The sequence below is a fragment of the Mchenga conophoros genome, linkage group LG3 (assembly GCF_057382185.1).
Source record: "Mchenga conophoros isolate Kocher_MC1m ecotype Shallow Benthic linkage group LG3, M_conophoros_male_GT1.1, whole genome shotgun sequence".
Taxonomy (NCBI): Eukaryota; Metazoa; Chordata; class Actinopteri; order Cichliformes; family Cichlidae; genus Mchenga; species Mchenga conophoros.
The window spans coordinates 8,189,214-8,207,177 of NC_140528.1; the positions used below are offsets into that span (position 1 = coordinate 8,189,214).

The window sequence follows — 17,964 nt, forward strand, 5'->3', positions numbered from 1 at the left end:
CAGACATAATTAGTGTATGAATTTTAAAGTAACAGGTAATAAAGAGAGTGCAGCAAATGTAGTCAGGTTTATTACTCTGTATCACACATGAGTGCCCGAGGGAGGCGGGGCTGACTGGGGAGACACAGGAAACAGAGAGACAGGGCTGACTCGACATGAAACGATGAAACGTGGGACACGGGAACAGAAACTAAACACAGGCTGAAATGAACACTGAGGGAGGGAGAACTAAGATTACTGAGAGCCTGATAAATAAGAAGAACAAAAAGCAAGAAAAACAAGAGTCAAAGAAAAGCAAAAACACAAAGCATTGGGCCAGGACCCACTGCTGTGACATTTATATGTGATAAAAACATTAAAAACTGCTCACATGTTGAAATCTTTCTACGTATACTTTAGGTTCAGCTCTCCAGCCTGGCATTTGGTTAAGCATGATTCAAACATTTGATTTTGTTTAACTGGTTTTAATTATAGTTACTTTTTGTGAACATTTGTTGCAGCATTTAAAAATACATCATTTATTTTCAAACTTTTATTTGATTTAGAGCATCATATTTGACCAACGTAAATGTTTTAATTTCATATAAAATAACTGAAGCAGTGAACTAAATATCTGAAATCTTTCCTTCCTTAAAAGTTATAATCCTACTTAAGTTATAGTGCAAACGCTTAAGCAACAAATATACTTGATGCTAATTAATTAATATTTCCCTTTGATGTTGCAACTATGCGGTCACTTCTTTCTTTAAACAAAATAATATTTTCCAGTTACAGAAATCATAAAGTCCAAACTAAAGTGCTACTGTTGCTATATGCACTTTATATAAATCATGGATGATGGTCCTGACATGAAGGAAGAGAAAGTTACAGGTTGCATCCTTTGACTTTGTCTCCGTGCCTTTGGGCGATTTTCAGAAGGACAGATGTTTCTGTTCAATTCTTAAATCAATTTTTTCAAACACAAACACTATTTTAAAGCTTCTAGAGAGTAAAATATTAATGATAATTATAATAACAATAATAAAAACAAAAGCTCTCAGATCCATCAAACCAAGCAGCAGAAAGAACAATAACTGAAGAGAAAACTTTAACCTTGTAGACTTCATTATGTTCCAGCTGCTCTACAGACGCTGTGACCTCAAACTTAAGCAGGTCGTAAAGTATGTGCAGCTCAATAACTTCATAATCAGACCCTGTGGTATTTAGGCAGCAGAACAACTAAGAATAACAACTACAAATAATGTTTTTAGGTTTCTGTTGTACTGCAAGGTTCTGTACAGGAGAACCAAACCAAGAGCAAATATTACGTCTCATTTACACCTGAGCACGAAGAGCCATCAACATTTAGCAAATTGAATCATCTTTGTTTAGATGCAAGAAGAATCATATAGAAATGAAAGAGTAGAAATAGAAATCCAGAGCAAAGATATCCTCTAATTCAGCGTAGCACATGTGCAGCTGCTGCGATTCACGTAAGCATTCGGCTCGTCGCTGTTGCAGATTTTTCTCTCGCTGTTCTGGCTCACAGCGCTGCAAACACAAAAATAAATATCCCCAAAGCTGTGGAAGGGAGCTAATTAGTAAGAGTATTGTTACTCTCCGCAGGAGTAGTCCAGCAGTAGAAATCAGTCCAATAACAAGGTGTGTAACATCTAGCAGGGTGACAGAAAAACCCAGGGTAACTTCTAAGGACCTCAACGTCTCTCTCACATTGTGTTTTTTAAACATGCTTCCATTTGTCACTTCAGTCTTTACTCTGAAATACAGGAAGAGAAATCGTGGCTGAAACAATTTCTCATGAAACCAGGGGTGTGGTCCAACAGTCAGTTTGGTGAGGAAGGTTCCTAACTGAGAGAAGTGACCCAGAAGTATCTGTGTAGCAGCCACAATGAATCCAGATCATGAGCTTTATTAACTGATCAAAGTCTCTTCTTTCATCTTCTGTATCATTCAGTTTGCATTGGTAATGCCCATTATTGTAATGCTTTTTTAAGACCAGCAAAACTTTATTTGACTTTGGGTTAGCTGGGATAAGTGATGGATGGAGGGAATTTTACTTCAGCCACAGAAATCCTAAACAGGAAGGAGGAGCAGAGTTACAGTGGATCACTATCCAGCAGGGAAACAAGGTTTATTTCAATTTCTTGGCCATGAGTGAGATTTACTGAGTGGGCAAATTAGGGAGACGACACCATCAGATCCCGAGCCCTCCATGTGTTAATCAAGAGACGGCTGCTGTGCTACATCCATAAATAATGAATAAATTAGGAGCTAAAGCTGAAAGGACAGTTTATTTGTACCATCTTCACGTGAACACATTCAAGAACATCACAGATGAAGAAACATTAAAAACTTCCACACTACATAAAGCAAGAAAAATAGTTTTTCTTTCAGGTGGTTTCAGAAAAACAGAAACATCAAACATCTCTGATAGGTTTGTAGCATAAACCTATTCGCTGGAACGTTAAGGACAATCTGCTACGCAGCAAAAAGCAAGACTCAAGGCACCAAAGTTCTCTGGTTACTCATGCATGAGGGAGACCTGGCTGGAGCCAAGCGTCGTTCCACCACTTGACCACTGTCAGACTCTCAGCCAGGTTTCCCCACAGCACTCCTTTTATTGTGGTTACATGAATATGCATAGGGTCATTAACATATAACATCTTACATAGGTATACATGTGAACAAAGAATACTGTGTGTGTGTGTGTGTGTGTGTGTGTGTGTATGTGTGTGTGTGTGTGTGTGTGTGTGTGTCAAAAGGGTCATATAACATCCTTGGTCAGGAAGAGGGTAGACTAGACCCCCCCGGTAAGGAAGTCCAGCAGTTCATCTAAACAGAAAAGCACTTAGACTAGAACAGACGTAGCTACGTTAATCCTACCATAAAACAATTAAGACAAGATGCGACCTCTTCCCATGCTCCCAGGATGTAGGTGTGCATTCTAGTGTGGAATACACACCAAGCCTCTGTAGCCTGTTAAAGATCACACAACTTATCACTACACAATTGATTATACACCTCTAAGCATATATGGTTAAATGTTTCCTAATACAAATGACAATAATAAAATCTAAACCCAACATCACCACCCTGTATTGTCATTTTTTAAGGCTATACGGCGCATATATATCTTCAGCTCTACACCACTTGTCAACATTTTCAGTGCAGGCTTCATTTCATACACACATATCAGCCTTAGTATCCATGTCACTCTGCTGCAACAGTATGTAATTGGTAAAGGTGTTAGCAATCATTTTATTCACCATCGATCTTACACATGGCAAAATGCAACCTGTAAACAAGCAAAGCAATGCCAATAATGTAAGAATGGGAGTCAAAAACTTTAAGAACATATTCCACCATGGTCCAGATGTCAACCAGGCTATCCAGCCTTGTGACGCGTCTCCTGATGTGTGGTCTGCCACATATTTCTGCAGAGCAGTCAAGTTTTGCAGTGCCTCATAGATGTCTCCTCCAGTCGTATATCCATCCGGAATAAACGTACAACACGTCTCTCCAATCAGTTTACACACACCTCCTTGTGATGCTGTTATCAAGTCTAGGGTCAGCCTGTTCTGCAGTACCATCGTTCTGATGGCCTGTTGCTCCTCCGCTAAGGCTGTTCCCAGAGTCTTAGTGAGATTAATGTGTCGCAGTAGGGCATATCGGTTGATCTCCACATGATCCCGCACCTCTGCAACTCCAATGTTTGGGATCAAACTTTGGAAGAATTTAGCTCCTCCACTCCAAATGCGGAATTCTCGCGGCACTCCAGTGTCTACTGTCACTCCAAACGAGTCAGGTGAGGCTAAATTCACCTCACGCTTCTGTCGGTTGCTAGGGTGATGTTCAACTCTATCCATGAAGAAGACATGATCGGATAATTTCACCACGGCACACAATCCTCCCCATCCCTCAGGGAGTGATAGATAGGCTTTATGTCCACACAGGAAATACCAATCAGCCAAAACTCTTGTTCCTTTGCTGCTCGGCACCGTCCTTGAACATCCTGTCCACTTCTGACTCTTTGCCTTTACTGGTATCCTGTAAGCCCGGTTGGACTTGCATTCAGTCCTCCTTAATGTCAAGTTCTCAGCGCACTTTGCATCGGTCAAGCATTTCATACACCTGCTCTCATCCTCTGGAGGGCAGTAGGTGTATATGTATCCACATAAGTGAAGCGGCAACTCCCCCACTGACAATGATCCATTGTTCATCACACACAACGGCAATTGGGCTGTATTCAGCTTGTTCAGCAATATTATGTCTGGCAGTGGGTCTGACACTTGAGGCCAGGCCAATAAGTCAGTTTGCTCAGAACAATTCATGTTTAGAAGTGGCGACTTACTCCAGGTGATGTTCAGAGGTGTACTGTAATTGGCCTGGGACCAGAGGACTCTGTTGCCAGGATGAGTTGCTAAGCCCAACAGACACCAACTCCTGTCCTTTGATATGCTGTACGGCCACAGTCCAGATGTATATGCGGATAACGGCATATGAGCACACACATAGCAGTCTGTCCTATTGTTCAAGTGGGCAGTTGTATTCATAAACTGCCACCAAAAGTTTGTAGAATAGCCATGAGGGTATTGGGTGTGGTTTCCTTGGACATACAGGGTCTCCACAGCTGACCATGATGACATCAAAGCCATTACACCCAGCAGGGTAGACAACACTTTACCAGCCATTCTGATGAGTACCTGTGGCTCAGTTGGTTTCTTCACCGGATTGAGACGAGGGGCCCTGGAGGCTTTCCCCCCCCTTTGTTCCCGGTCTTCCTGCCACTTACTCCGAGCTGGCCTGGATGTGTGTCACCTTCTTGCAGTGGCTTTGGTGTATCCAGGTGGGTCGTTCTGCAATTTTCACAGCTGTTGGTGTTGTCAGCAGAGCCTGGTATGGTCCGTCCCACCGTGGCTTTGACCAGCACTTCCTCTTTATGACCTTTATCAGCACCCAGTCCCCTGGCTTCAGACGTTCTTCCTGTACAGAAACAGAATCATCTGGCAGATTATTTGCACTCATGACTTCTTTGCTTTTCAGCATTTTAATCATCCAGTCTGCTAGTGTGTTTTCTTCTTCTGCTTTATCATTATCATTACAGAACACTGGAACTCTAAATGGCCTGCCATATATTATTTCAAAAGGCGTTAGGCCATTATCAGTTGGTGTGATTCTCATATACATTTTCACTAGCTCAATGCAGTCTACCCATGTTCTGCCTGTTTCCTCCATTGTTTTCCTGAGTCTCAGCTTTACTGTGCCATTAGTCCTTTCAATCAGCCCCGCACTCTGGGGGTGATATGAGCAGTGCGTTTTCAGCGTTATCCCCAGATGTTGTGACATTTTCTCAATTACTTCATTTACAAAATGAGGACCATTGTCACTGTAAATAGTCTGGGGGATCCCATGCTCTGGGATCACATTTTTGCATATTACTTTAGCCACTGAAATAGCATCTGCTTTCTTAGTGGGGACAACTTCTACCCACTTTGAGAACGGGCACACAATCACCAGGCAGTACCTGTAGGTGTTACAGTTAGACAACTCAATGAAATCCATATGGATTACTTCAAATGGGTAGCTGGGTCTGGGAAACCTTCCTCGTTTTGGTCTAAGGTTCCCCTGAGCATTATGTTTACAACATATTAAACATGCTTTACAAAAATGTTTTGAATAAGCATTGAATCCCAGTGTGAAAAACTGCCGTTCAACTGCTGCTACCATTTGAGTTGTCGAGACGTGGCAGAGTCCATGACTCAAAATTGCAGCAGTCCTATATAAGTTTTTAGGCAATATAGGTTTGTCGCAAAGATAGTAAATGTCACCTCGCAGGCTTGCTCCTTTAGTGAGCCACAGCTGTTTCTCAGCTGGAGGTGAGTGTGACTGCATGTCTGCTAACACATCATGTGTGATGGGCATAGTTTGCTCCTGTGCCGCCAGAATATGAACCCCATGTGTTCCAAGGGCTGCTTCCTTTGCAATTTTGTCTGCAAAGGCGTTGCCTAGTACAATGGGGTCAGTGCCACGTGTATGTGCTGCACATTTGCAAACTGCAACTTTACTAGGCAGTAAGACTGCTTTCAACAGGGCCTGCAACAATGTCGCATGCTCCACAGGTTTACCTGTTGATGTTGTCATGCCTCGTCTTGACCACTGAGCGGCAAAGAAATGAAGTGTAGCATATGCATACTGACTGTCTGTATATATAGTCACTGCCTGCCCTTCAGCTGCTTTGCAGGCTTCTGTCAGAGCCACTATCTCAGCTGCTTGGGCAGACATGGAATGTGATAACTGCCCAGCACGGATGACCTGCACATCATCCACAACAGCAAAGCCTGTTTTAGTCTTTCCCTCTGCTGTTTTAAAACTGGAACCGTCAACAAACCAAACTTTGCCCTCAGTGAGTGGTATGTCCGTTAAATCACTTCTAGGTTTACACTGTGTTTCCACATGCTCACTACACACATGTGGTGTACCCTCCTCCTCTGTGGGCAACAATGTAGAGGGATTCAAAGTAGTACACCGCTTAATAGTTATGTGTGGCTGGGAGAGCAACAGTGACATTAAAGACAAGTGTCTGGCAGGTGACAAAAATGTCATTTTAGTCTGCAGCAATAAAACATCAACCTCATGTGGAACCAGCAGGGTCAAAGGGTGAAACAAAACAATTTCACCAGAACACTTTACGGCTTCAGCGGCTGCACACACAGATCGCACACAGTGAGGTAAGGCACAAGCCACAGGATCCAGCCTCTTAGAATAATAAGCTACTGGCTTCATGCCACCTCCACATTTTTGTGCTAACATAGATGTCATAAAATGTCCTTTACAGTCAACTGTTTGAACAAAAGGCTTGTTATAATCTGGAAGCCCTAGAACCGATGCTCCTGCCAGCATCTGTTTCAGCGTGCACAAAGCTTGCTCCCCCTCAGGGGTCCAACTTAAACTTTCTGACATAGCTAAAGGTTTACTGTACATCATATCTAATAATGGCTGCGCAATTTCAGAGTAATGGGGCATCCACGATCGACAGAAATTTAGCAACCCTAGGAATTGCATCATGTGTTTCTTTGTCACTGGCCTAGGTGCTGCCAAAATAGCTGTTTTCCTCTCTGGATGTATGCTTTTCCCTGCTGCACTAAGCAGATGTCCTAAAAATTTCACTTCTGTCTTTACCCACTGTAGCTTTGAAAGTGAGGCCTTGTTACCTGTCTCAGCTAAGTGAGTCAGCAATGCCAATGATATGTCTTTGCAGTTCTTCTCTGAATTGGATGCAATTAAAATGTCATCGACATATACCAACATCTGTGAATGTGATGGAATCACAAAATCAGACAGACAATTTGTAATATTCTGTGTGAAAATTGTAGGACTATCACAAAAACCTTGCGGCAATCTGGTGTATGTGTATTTTTTGCCTTGATACGTGAAACCAAACCAGCCTTGTGAATTCTCATGTACTGGTATGGAGAAAAAAGCATTACTTAAATCTACCACGGTGAAGTGTGTCATGTCTGGCCTAAGCTGATTTAATAAGGTGTGGGGATCGGGGACGCATGGAGCTATACTCTCCACTGCTTGATTTACAGCTCTTAAATCTTGAATCATGCGCCACGACTGTGAATCAGCCTTTCTAACTGGGAAGATGGGTGTGTTACATGCTGCTTGTGGAGCTTCAACTAGTATCCCTGCCTTAATCATATCCTCTATTACTGGTTTAATGCCTTCTACTGCATCAGGCTTTAAGGGATATTGTTTCACTCTTGGCCTAAAAGATGTTTTGGGTTTTATTACTACTGGACTCGCTGTTGTTATTAACCCCACATCAGTCTTCCCAGTAGACCAGAGCTTCTCTGGGACCTGTTTAAGCTCCGGGTGATCTTTGACATCTACAACATATCATTCTGCTGTGTCATTCTCACTCCCCTTTAAATGTGTTTGTGGTGTAGTATGTGTCACCCATCCCAGCTTTTTACGAAAGATGCTGTGCTGCATGTCTGTCTCCCAACCCCCTCCAGGTTGCTGCCACATTCCAACACTCTCCCCCTGTCTCACCAAAGATGCTAAGTCTGTCCACTCAGCTGTGACACTCTTTGTCAGTGAAATGTGTGGTGTTTGCCCTGTAAAAAGTTGTTGTGCAGCTTCAGAAAGGATCACACTACATCCAGCCATGGTTTCACCATCAGTATATATCGCTTTTATGGTGATTCTCTGTGGCCCTAATTTCAGCACTTTATCTGTGTAGGCCTCATCAGGCCCAGGCATGGTCTTAAATCTCAGTGTGACATGCAAGTCTTCTGGTGGCTGTATGTCATGGCTAGTTGTCAACATTTCCTCAGCTGCAGCTAACAGTTTACAGTTTATTTGATCAGGTCTGGAGGCCGACAGGTCAAGTGTCCAGTAATAATGCAAATCCCCACTGTCCTGATGAACCATTGTCTCAGCAGTTTCACCTTTTCCTGCAGCTATCATCCCAATGGATGTTGGAATTATTGAAATTCCAAGTTTCATCATCATATCTCTTCCCAAGAGGTTCACCGGACAAGTTGGGCACATTACAACTGAACTCTGAACTGCCTCTCCTGTGGTAGGATCTCTAATCCAGACTGGTTTAGAGATTCTATGCTGATTTAACTGACCATTTGCAGACTTCACGTAAATTGTGCCATTTGAAGGGTCAACTCCTGACACATGATCTTTTAAAACAGTTTTATCTGCACCTGAATCACACAGAAATTGAACAGTTTTGCCTTGCACAGTTAACGTGCGAACTGGTTTTACTTCTTTCCCTGACAGATTTAACAATACTTCAGTCAAATCTAGAGTCTGAAACACAGGCTGTTGTAAATTCTGGCAAAGTAAGGGATCATTTGTACATGTATGTGTGTTAGCAGTGTCAACAGGTGCTAGTCATTTATTATAATAAGGGTTTCTTGGATCAGGGCGTTTATACTCTTCAGGCATGCGATCAGGACACTCCCTTGCGTGATGGCCCATTTCCCCACATGCATAGCATCTATCATCTCTTTTCCCACGGTTCCTCCCAAATTGCCATGAGTCTCTATTTCTCCTATTCCTGCCTCTATTTTGCCCTCTTCCAGCCTGTCCCTGAAACAAAATTTCACCTGCTAAAAAAGCAGCGGCCTCAGAGCTTTGTGACTTCTTTTTTTTATTTTTAATGACTTCCTGTGCATGGCGGGCCCAGTTCATGCATTCAACGGACCCGTCAGTGTTATGACTAACATTTTGTTTTCTGATGAAATCAGCAATGGGTGAATGAAAGCCATTCATCAAAGCATGTTTTAACTGCTGCTGATATGGGCTGGCCTTCTCTGCACTCTCTTCAAGGCCACTATGTTCTTTGAAAACTTCCTCTAATCTCGCCCTGAACTCATGAACATCTTCTCCTTCTTTCTGCATGCATTGGGCGATTTTGTTGTAATCTACAGAAGCTTTAAAAGTATTTCTAAGACGCTCATAAACCCCATCAACTTGGCCTCTTAAATTTGCATTGCCATAGGCTAGGACTGTATCACCATCCCTCCCTGTGTAGGTGCCTCGCACCCTAGCCCAGTTATAAGTGAGACACTTCCTAAAGGTGGCTTCTGTTTCCTAACCGTTTAAACGATACGAGGAGCAGAGTTGCTTGTGTCGGGCGATAAATTCATCAACATTAGTCAACGGGTTTCCTAAATCTTTACATGCCTCTGCACATTCAGATTCAGTCCATGGCCTGTAAACACAAATAACACGGCTTTGGTCATTTTCAACACCAAAATGGGGATTTGCAACCTCCACCATGGGAAAGGTATCATGAAAAGAGTAGACAGGCATACCAGCTGCACTCGCCTCATGGCTTTTAGATTTGGATCTAGTGTTATAAGGACTTAAATATTCTGCTGCGGCATCCCCAAACTCCAGCCGTACTCTGTCCTCCTCCTCCCTCTCTCTCTTCTCCTGCTCCTGCTTTTCTTCCTCCTCTCTGACCTCTCTCTCTCTCTCTAATGCTGCTCTACGCTGTTGGTCCTTTAACGTCAGCACCTCTGAAGTAGACTGCACCGTCTCATCTTCAGGTTTGACAGCTAATGCCTGCAAAGCTGCTCTCTTCGCATTCACTGCCTCCTGTCTTTTCTGCGCCTGCTCCAACCACAATTTAGCGGACGCCAGTTGTAACTCCTTCTCCTGTTTCAATTTTCCTTTCGCACAAGCTGCCTTTACTGTCAACTGATCTACTAACATTTGACATTGTCCTACAACCAATTTACCTTCAAAATCATATTTCTTGCGCCAATGTCCTAAATACTTTGCGCTACCGGGAGCGAATTTCATCATAAACTTCTCATCACCCTCTGACACACTCTTGGTTGCTTGGGAACCCATAATAACAACAACAACAATGACAATAATGACAACAACAACAACACAAAATAGGCCTATCGTCCAGCACACTCTGGACCCCGCGGAACTTCTCAACGCCTCACAAAGTGGCGGAGAACTCACCTCTCGCTCCACAAAGCAGCGAGGAACCCAGTTATCGCTCCACAAAGCAGCGAAAAACTCACTTATTATTATAATTACTTATTATTATCACTTATTAAGTAACGAACTTCTCAACGCCTCGCAAAATGGCGGAGACTGCACAACGACACGGTTATAGAGTCGGCCTCTGTAAACTTACTTGGTGTTGCTCATTGCGTGTAGCATCAGTCTCGAATCCCGTCAATCATCATCCATCGAGGAGAAAAAACAGACGGCTAATCCACCGGCCCGATGACGAATTCTCACGCCTCGGGACTTTGTTGCAGGACCGCTATAAGTCCTGGCTGACGTCAGTCTTTCGGTGTGTCTCTTTTCCCCTCGGTGAACGTCGACTCCAGGGATCCGGCTCTCGAAGGACCAATTAATGATAGGTTTATGCTACAAACCTATTCGCTGGAACGTTAAGGACAATCTGCTACGCAGCAAAAAGCAAGACTCAAGGCACCAAAGTTCTCTGGTTACTCATGCATGAGGGAGACCTGGCTGGAGCCAAGCGTCGTTCCACCACTTGACCACTGTCAGACTCTCAGCCAGGTTTCCCCACAGCACTCCTTTTATTGTGGTTACATGAATATGCATAGGGTCATTAACATATAACATCTTACATAGGTATACATGTGAACAAAGAATACTGTGTGTGTGTGTGTGTGTGTGTGTGTGTGTGTGTGTGTGTGTGTGTGTCAAAAGGGTCATATAACATCCTTGGTCAGGAAGAGGGTAGACTAGACCCCCCCGGTAAGGAAGTCCAGCAGTTCATCTAAACAGAAAAGCACTTAGACTAGAACAGACGTAGCTACGTTAATCCTACCATAAAACAATTAAGACAAGATGCGACCTCTTCCCATGCTCCCAGGATGTAGGTGTGCATTCTAGTGTGGAATACACACCAAGCCTCTGTAGCCTGTTAAAGATCACACAACTTATCACTACACAACTTATCACTACACAATTGATTATACACCTCTAAGCATATATGGTTAAATGTTTCCTAATACAAATGACAATAATAAAATCTAAACCCAACAATCTCCAAGACTCTCTTTGAAAGAACTAAAATCCTTTGTTCTCATGGTCCAATCATGAGTGAACTCCCCGATGAAGCCTTGTGTGCTAAAACATGTCAGAGTTTTAAAGGTTAAACATGAGTTTCCAAAACGTTTTGCTGGAGAACAATGAACTATTTGACTGAGTTTCAATCATTTACAGACGAGCAAAACCAGGACAGAGAAAAAAGGACAAAACTGACTCAGTAAAACAAAGAAAAGAAGATCCCATGTAGATCTGTATTATGTAGAAGTTCAGACCAGCAACCAGTTCAGTTCAACACAAGTTTAAATGATTCAATCTGAACTCTGTGGAGCCTGATCTCAAGCTTTTTGAGTCTGACACAGAAACCAGAGGATCTTTCTGTGTCTTCAGATTCACTGTGATCCAGTGATGGGAGTGATTTCAGCCCTGAGTGATCGCGCTGATGTTTGCACAGAGCAGACAATGAGGTGAATGTTTGGGCACATTGGTAACAGTGAAACAGTTTATTAGTAACGTGGGATCGTTTGTGTGCAGAGTATGAACTGAGATTCCTGAAGCTCTTGTCACACTGGTCACAGCTGTAGTTTCCTTCCATGTGTGCACGTTCATGAATGTTACAATGACCTGAATGTGAGAAGCTTCTCTCACAGTGTCTGCACTTGTGTGGTTTCTCTCCTGTGTGGACTCGTTTGTGTGATTTAAGCTGACCTCCAGTGGTGAAGGATGACCCACACTGATCACAGAGGTGCTTTTTAACCCCACTGTGAATCAGTTCATGTTGTTTTAAGTGATTTGTTGTGGTGAAGCTTCTCCCACATTCTTTGCAGTATTTCAGTTTGTCTCCAGTGTGTCTACGTTGATGTCTTTTTAGGGTCTTTTGCCGACTGAAAGTTTTTCCACAGAGGTCACAATGAAAGTCTTTCCCACCACCACAGTGATGACAGGGTTGAGAACTGGATCCATCTGTGTCGCTCTGCTTCTAAACAAAGACACAAAGACAGTGTAAGTCAGTCCTTCAACATTCGTATCCTGAACGTCGCCTGAAATAAAGAGCATCTCTGCAGACGTCCAACTACATTTGACTGTTTCAGTTAACACACTCAGTTTACTGGGCTGCAATAACTACAATACTACCACCATAATACTACAGTAATACTAAAATCATAACTGAAAGGAAAATCTGAATAATCACTCAGAGCTGCTTTTCCATGCAGTAGAATTGCTAACATGCTAACACAGTTTAATGAGCAGAGTTGTTCCAAACAGTCAGGCTAAAATGACAAGATAACAATATAAATACATACCTCACAGTAGCTGCACTTGTAGAGTCTCTTTCTGGTGTGGATCTGTTGGTGTTGTCTCAGGTGATGTGGAGATTTAAAAGTCTTCTCACACAGGTCACATCGATAAGGTCTCTCCTCAGTGTGGGTAAACATGTGTTGTTGTAAGTGTGCGTCTGTTGTAAAGTATTTGCCACACTGTTCACAGCAGTACACATCATGTCTGGTGTGAATGCGTAGGTGTGTATTTCGGTTCCCTCTCCGGCTGAAAGTTTTTCCACAGATGTCACAGCTGTATGCCTTAATTCCAGAGTGGGTAACTAGATGATTCTGTAAGTGGCTACTGTGAGTAAAAGCTCTGCCACACTGATCACAGCTGTACGCTTTAACTCCACTGTGGATGAGTTGGTGTTTTTTTAGGGAACGCATCCAGGAAAAAGACTTTCCACACAAGTCACAGCTGAACGGTCTCTCTCCAGTGTGGATGACCTGATGCTGTTTTAGTGAAGCCTTCAGAGTAAACTCCATCCCACACTCGTCACAGCTGTATGCCTTAATTCCAGAGTGGGTAACTAGATGACTCTGTAAGCTGCTACTTAAAGTAAAAGCTCTGCCACACTGATCACAGCTGTATGCCTTAATTCCAGAGTGGGTAACTAGATGCCTGTATAAGTGGCTACTTTGAGTAAAAGCTCTGCCACACTGATCACAGCTGTACGCTTTAAATCCACTGTGGACGAGTTGGTGTTTTTTTAGGGAACCCTTCCAAGAAAAAGACTTTCCACACAAGTCACAGCTGAACGGTCTCTCTCCAGTGTGGATGACCTGATGCTGTTTTAGTGAATCCTTCTCAGTAAAACCCTTCCCACACTCGTCACAGCTGTATGGCTTAATTCCAGAGTGGGTAACTAGATGACTCTGTAAGTGGCTACTTTGAGTAAAAGCTCTGCCACACTGATCACAGCTGTACGCTTTAACTCCACTGTGGATGAGTTGGTGTTTTTTTAGGGAACGCTTGAAGGAAAAAGACTTTCCACACAAGTCACAGCTGAACGGTCTCTCTCCAGTGTGGATGACCTGATGCTGTTTTAGTGAAGTCTTCAGAGTAAAACCCTTCCCACACTCGTCACAGCTGTATGCCTTAATTCCAGAGTGGGTAACTAGATGACTCTGTAAGCTGCTACTTTGAGTAAAAGCTCTGCCACACTGATCACAGCTGTACGCTTTAACTCCACTGTGGATGAGTTGGTGTTGTTTTAGGGAACCCTTCGAGGAAAAAGACTTTCCACACAAGTCACAGCTGAACGGTCTCTCTCCAGTGTGGATGACCTGATGCTGTTTTAGTTTAGCCCTCACAGTAAAACCCTTCCCACACTCGTCACAGGTGTGTTTTTTCTCTCCCTTTCTTCTGTGAGGTTTGTCGGCCTCCTGAGAGCGCTGACTTCTGGCTCCATGTTGGTCCTGCAGTGACAGAGATACAAACAGAGGCAGTGAGTGAAATGCAGTCGTGGAACAAACTCAACCTTCAAACTCCATTAACACTAGTTTTAAACCTGAAGGTGGAGCGTGGCACCAAACACCTTAAAGGTCTCTTATCCCCACCTGCTGGTAGTTCTAACACATTACATCCAACCTGCTGTTAAAGATAATTCATGACTGTTCAAACACTAAAATCATGCACACACACACACACACACACACACACACACACACACACATTATTTTATAATTTAGATTATTTTGTTGTTTCCTATTACATATTTCTATAATTTGTATAGATTTATACAGAATTATTCAGTGATAATAAATCCTATGTTTGTTTATTCTAAAGGAACCCCGTTAGCTTCCACAACAGATGTTGCTCGTCTTCCGTCAAATACTCACATAAAATATTACACAATAAAGTGGATTCAAGATATCCACATAATTTCACTCTTACATCCACAGTGAAGTTTCACAATTGTTCAAATATAAGCAATCAATAATAATAATAATAATATCAATAACACTGAGGCACATTAGACAAATTTCAAAAACAAATCATGTCTTACAATATTTACAACAACTAAAAGCTCTGTAAATCGGCTTTTAAGTGTTCATTGAAGTTTTGAATAATTCTCTAATTTTATAAGGCAACTTATTCCACTTAAAAGTTGCTCTAAATGTAACAGTTTTACAAAACGTTACTTTTAACTCGAGCATTTACTAAATTGCAGTTTGTTGAAAACTGTGTAATATGATGATGTATTTCATCTGGATACTGCAGCTGAGCAGAGTAAATGTGGTGTGTTTAACAGAATTGCTTTCTTTAGAACTACAAGTAAGCCATAGAATATTTTAGCCTGTACAGGAAGCCAAGAAAGGTTATTATGCATTTGATCAATATTAGTATAGTATGACCATCCTCCATACCCGCTTGATACCATAAAGGACGGGGCTGTGGCTCCCCACACTCCCTAGCAGATCATTACATGGAGAAACCTTTGGAATGCAAGCATGCTGATCCACACAGGTATGCACACAGGTGTACACATGGGTATTCACAGACGTGGACTAAAGCTTTCTCGGCTGCTGCCTCAAAGCACACTGTGCGCTGTCTATCTTGCGTGCTGAACAATATCTTCTATTATTTAGTAACTATTGATATCTATGACTAGCTAGTTTATTGTGATGGTGCTTTTTTTCTATTATTATGTTGCTCTTTGTTGTTTGCTGTCTCCTCTGTTTGTTTTTTTATTTTTTTTCTCCATACAGGTGACCCAGGAGTTTTTTTTTTGTTGTTTTTTTTTTTTTTTTCCTCTCTTCCCCCCCTTCTCACCGTCTCTTCTCCCCTTTGGTTTTCTTTCTTTCTCTCCCCCTCTTTCTTTCATTCTTTCCCCCTGTCCTATTAAAAAAAAAAAAAAAAGTATAGTATGAACATCTTCACACTAATCTGGACGCCTTATTCTGGACTAACTGAAGTCTGTTAAGATCTGTCTTATTAGCTGCTGACCAAATGATTGAACAATACTCCAGATGAGACATTACTAGTGCATTAATGACATCTTTCATAATGAAGAAGTGATACACAAAGAGCATTTCATAGCCATAGCTATGCCTTGTCGGCAGAGTTATGTGACATTAGTGATGTTTGTACTTTCAGCGTTAACTTGGTTTTAAAGCCTTTAAAATATACGCCGTTCAATAGTCGACCTTAATCTGACAGAGAATGTGATGATTTTGTGGATAATTAAAGTCAGTCATATATCCACAAACACAACAAGCTGAAAGTCAGTGATGCTGCTCGGTTTGCAGTCCTGAACATCACGGCACAAGCAGGATTCACTGCACTGTTAATTTCAATTCAATTCAATTCAATTTTATTTATATAGCGCCAAATCACAACAAAAGTCGCCTCAAGGCGCTTCATAGATACAGAGAAAAACCCAACAATCATATGACCCCCTATGACCAAACACTTTGGCGACAGTGGGAAGGAAAAACTCCCTTTTAACAGGAAGAAACCTCCGGCAGAACCAGGCTCAGGGAGGGGCGGCCATCTGCTGCGACCGGTTGGGGTGAGAGAAGGAAGACAGGATAAAGACATGCTGTGGAAGAGAGACAGAGGTTAATAACAGATATGATTCAATGCAGAGAGGTCTATTAATACATAGTGAGTGAGAAAGGTGACTGGAAAGGAAAAACTCAATGCATCATGGGAATCCCCCGGCAGCCTACATCTATTGCAGCATAACTAAGGGAGGATTCAGGGTCACCTGGTCCAGCCCTAACTATATGCTTTAGAAAAAAGGAAAGTTTTAAGCCTAATCTTAAAAGTAGAGATAGTGTCTGTCTCCCGAATCCAAACTGGAAGCTGTTTCCACAGAAGAGGGGCCTGAAAACTGAAGGCTCTCCCTCCCATTCTACTTTTAAATACTCTAGGAACAACAAGTAGGCCTGCAGAGCGAGAACGGAGCGCTCTAATAGGGTGATATGGTACTACAAGGTCATTAAGATAAGATGGGGCCTGATTATTTAAGACCTTGTATGTGAGGAGCAGGATTTTGAATTCAATTCTGGATTTAACAGGAAGCCAATGAAGGGAAGCCAAAACAGGAGAAATATGCTCTCTCTTTCTAGTCCCTGTCAGGACTCTTGCTGCAGCATTTTGGATTAGCTGAAGGCTTTTCAGTGAGTTTTTTGGACATCCTGATAATAATGAATTACAGTAGTCCAGCCTGGAAGTAATAAATGCATGAACTAGTTTTTCAGCGTCACTCTGAGACAGGATATTTCTAATTTTAGAGATGTTGCGCAAATGGAAGAAAGCAGTCTTACATATTTGTTTAATATGTGCGTTGAAGGACATGTCCTGGTCAAAAATGACTCCAAGGTTCCTCACCGCGTTACTGGAGGCCAAGGTAATGCCATCCAGAGTAAGAATCTGATTAGATACCATATTTCTAAGATTTTCAGGGCCGAGTACAATAACCTCAGTTTTATCTGAATTAAGAAGCAGAAAGTTAGCGGCCATCCAGGTCTTTATGTCTTTAAGACATTCCTGCAGTTTAACTAATTGGTGTGTGTTATCTGGCTTCATGGACAGATAGAGCTGGGTGTCATCTGCATAGCAGTGAAAATGTATGCTATGTCTTCTAATGATACTGCCTAAGGGAAGCATGTATAATGTAAACAGAATTGGTCCTAGCACTGAACCCTGTGGAACTCCATAATTAACCTCAGTGTGTGAAGAGGACTCTCCATTTACATGCACGAATTGGAGTCTATTAGATAGATATGATACAAACCACTGCAGCGCAGTACTTGTAATACCTACAGCATGTTCTAATCGCTCTAATAGGATATTATGATCAACAGTATCGAACGCTGCACTAAGGTCTAGCAGGACAAGCACAGAGATGAGTCCACTGTCAGAGGCCATAAGAAGATCATTTGTAACCTTCACTAAAGCTGTTTCTGTGCTGTGCTGAGCTCTGAAACCTGACTGAAACTCTTCAAATAAACCATTCCTCTGCAGATGATCTGTTAGCTGTTTGACAACTACTCTTTCAAGGATTTTTGATATGAAAGGAAGATTGGAGATTGGCCTATAATTAGCTAAGACTGCTGGGTC

General features: G+C 42.3%; 1 protein-coding gene across 1 annotated transcript; it reads right to left on the reverse strand.

Annotated features, from left to right (window-relative positions):
- Window positions 1-2,517: 2,517 nt before the first annotated feature.
- Window positions 2,518-12,963, reverse strand: LOC146577149 (uncharacterized). Its single transcript, XM_085268178.1, has 2 exons — window positions 12,876-12,963; window positions 2,518-12,550 (listed from the first exon to the last, which is right to left on the reverse strand). Exon 2 carries the CDS (start codon window positions 4,689-4,691, stop codon window positions 3,180-3,182), a length of 1,512 nt encoding a protein of 503 aa, XP_085124304.1. The 5' UTR covers window positions 4,692-12,550; window positions 12,876-12,963; the 3' UTR covers window positions 2,518-3,179.
- Window positions 12,964-17,964: the final 5,001 nt, after the last annotated feature.

Bases quoted from the DNA above. Each gene is read 5' to 3' on its own strand.
- LOC146577149 (XM_085268178.1), bottom strand. From the start codon at position 4,691: ATGGCTGGTAAAGTGTTGTCTACCCTGCTGGGTGTAATGGCTTTGATG.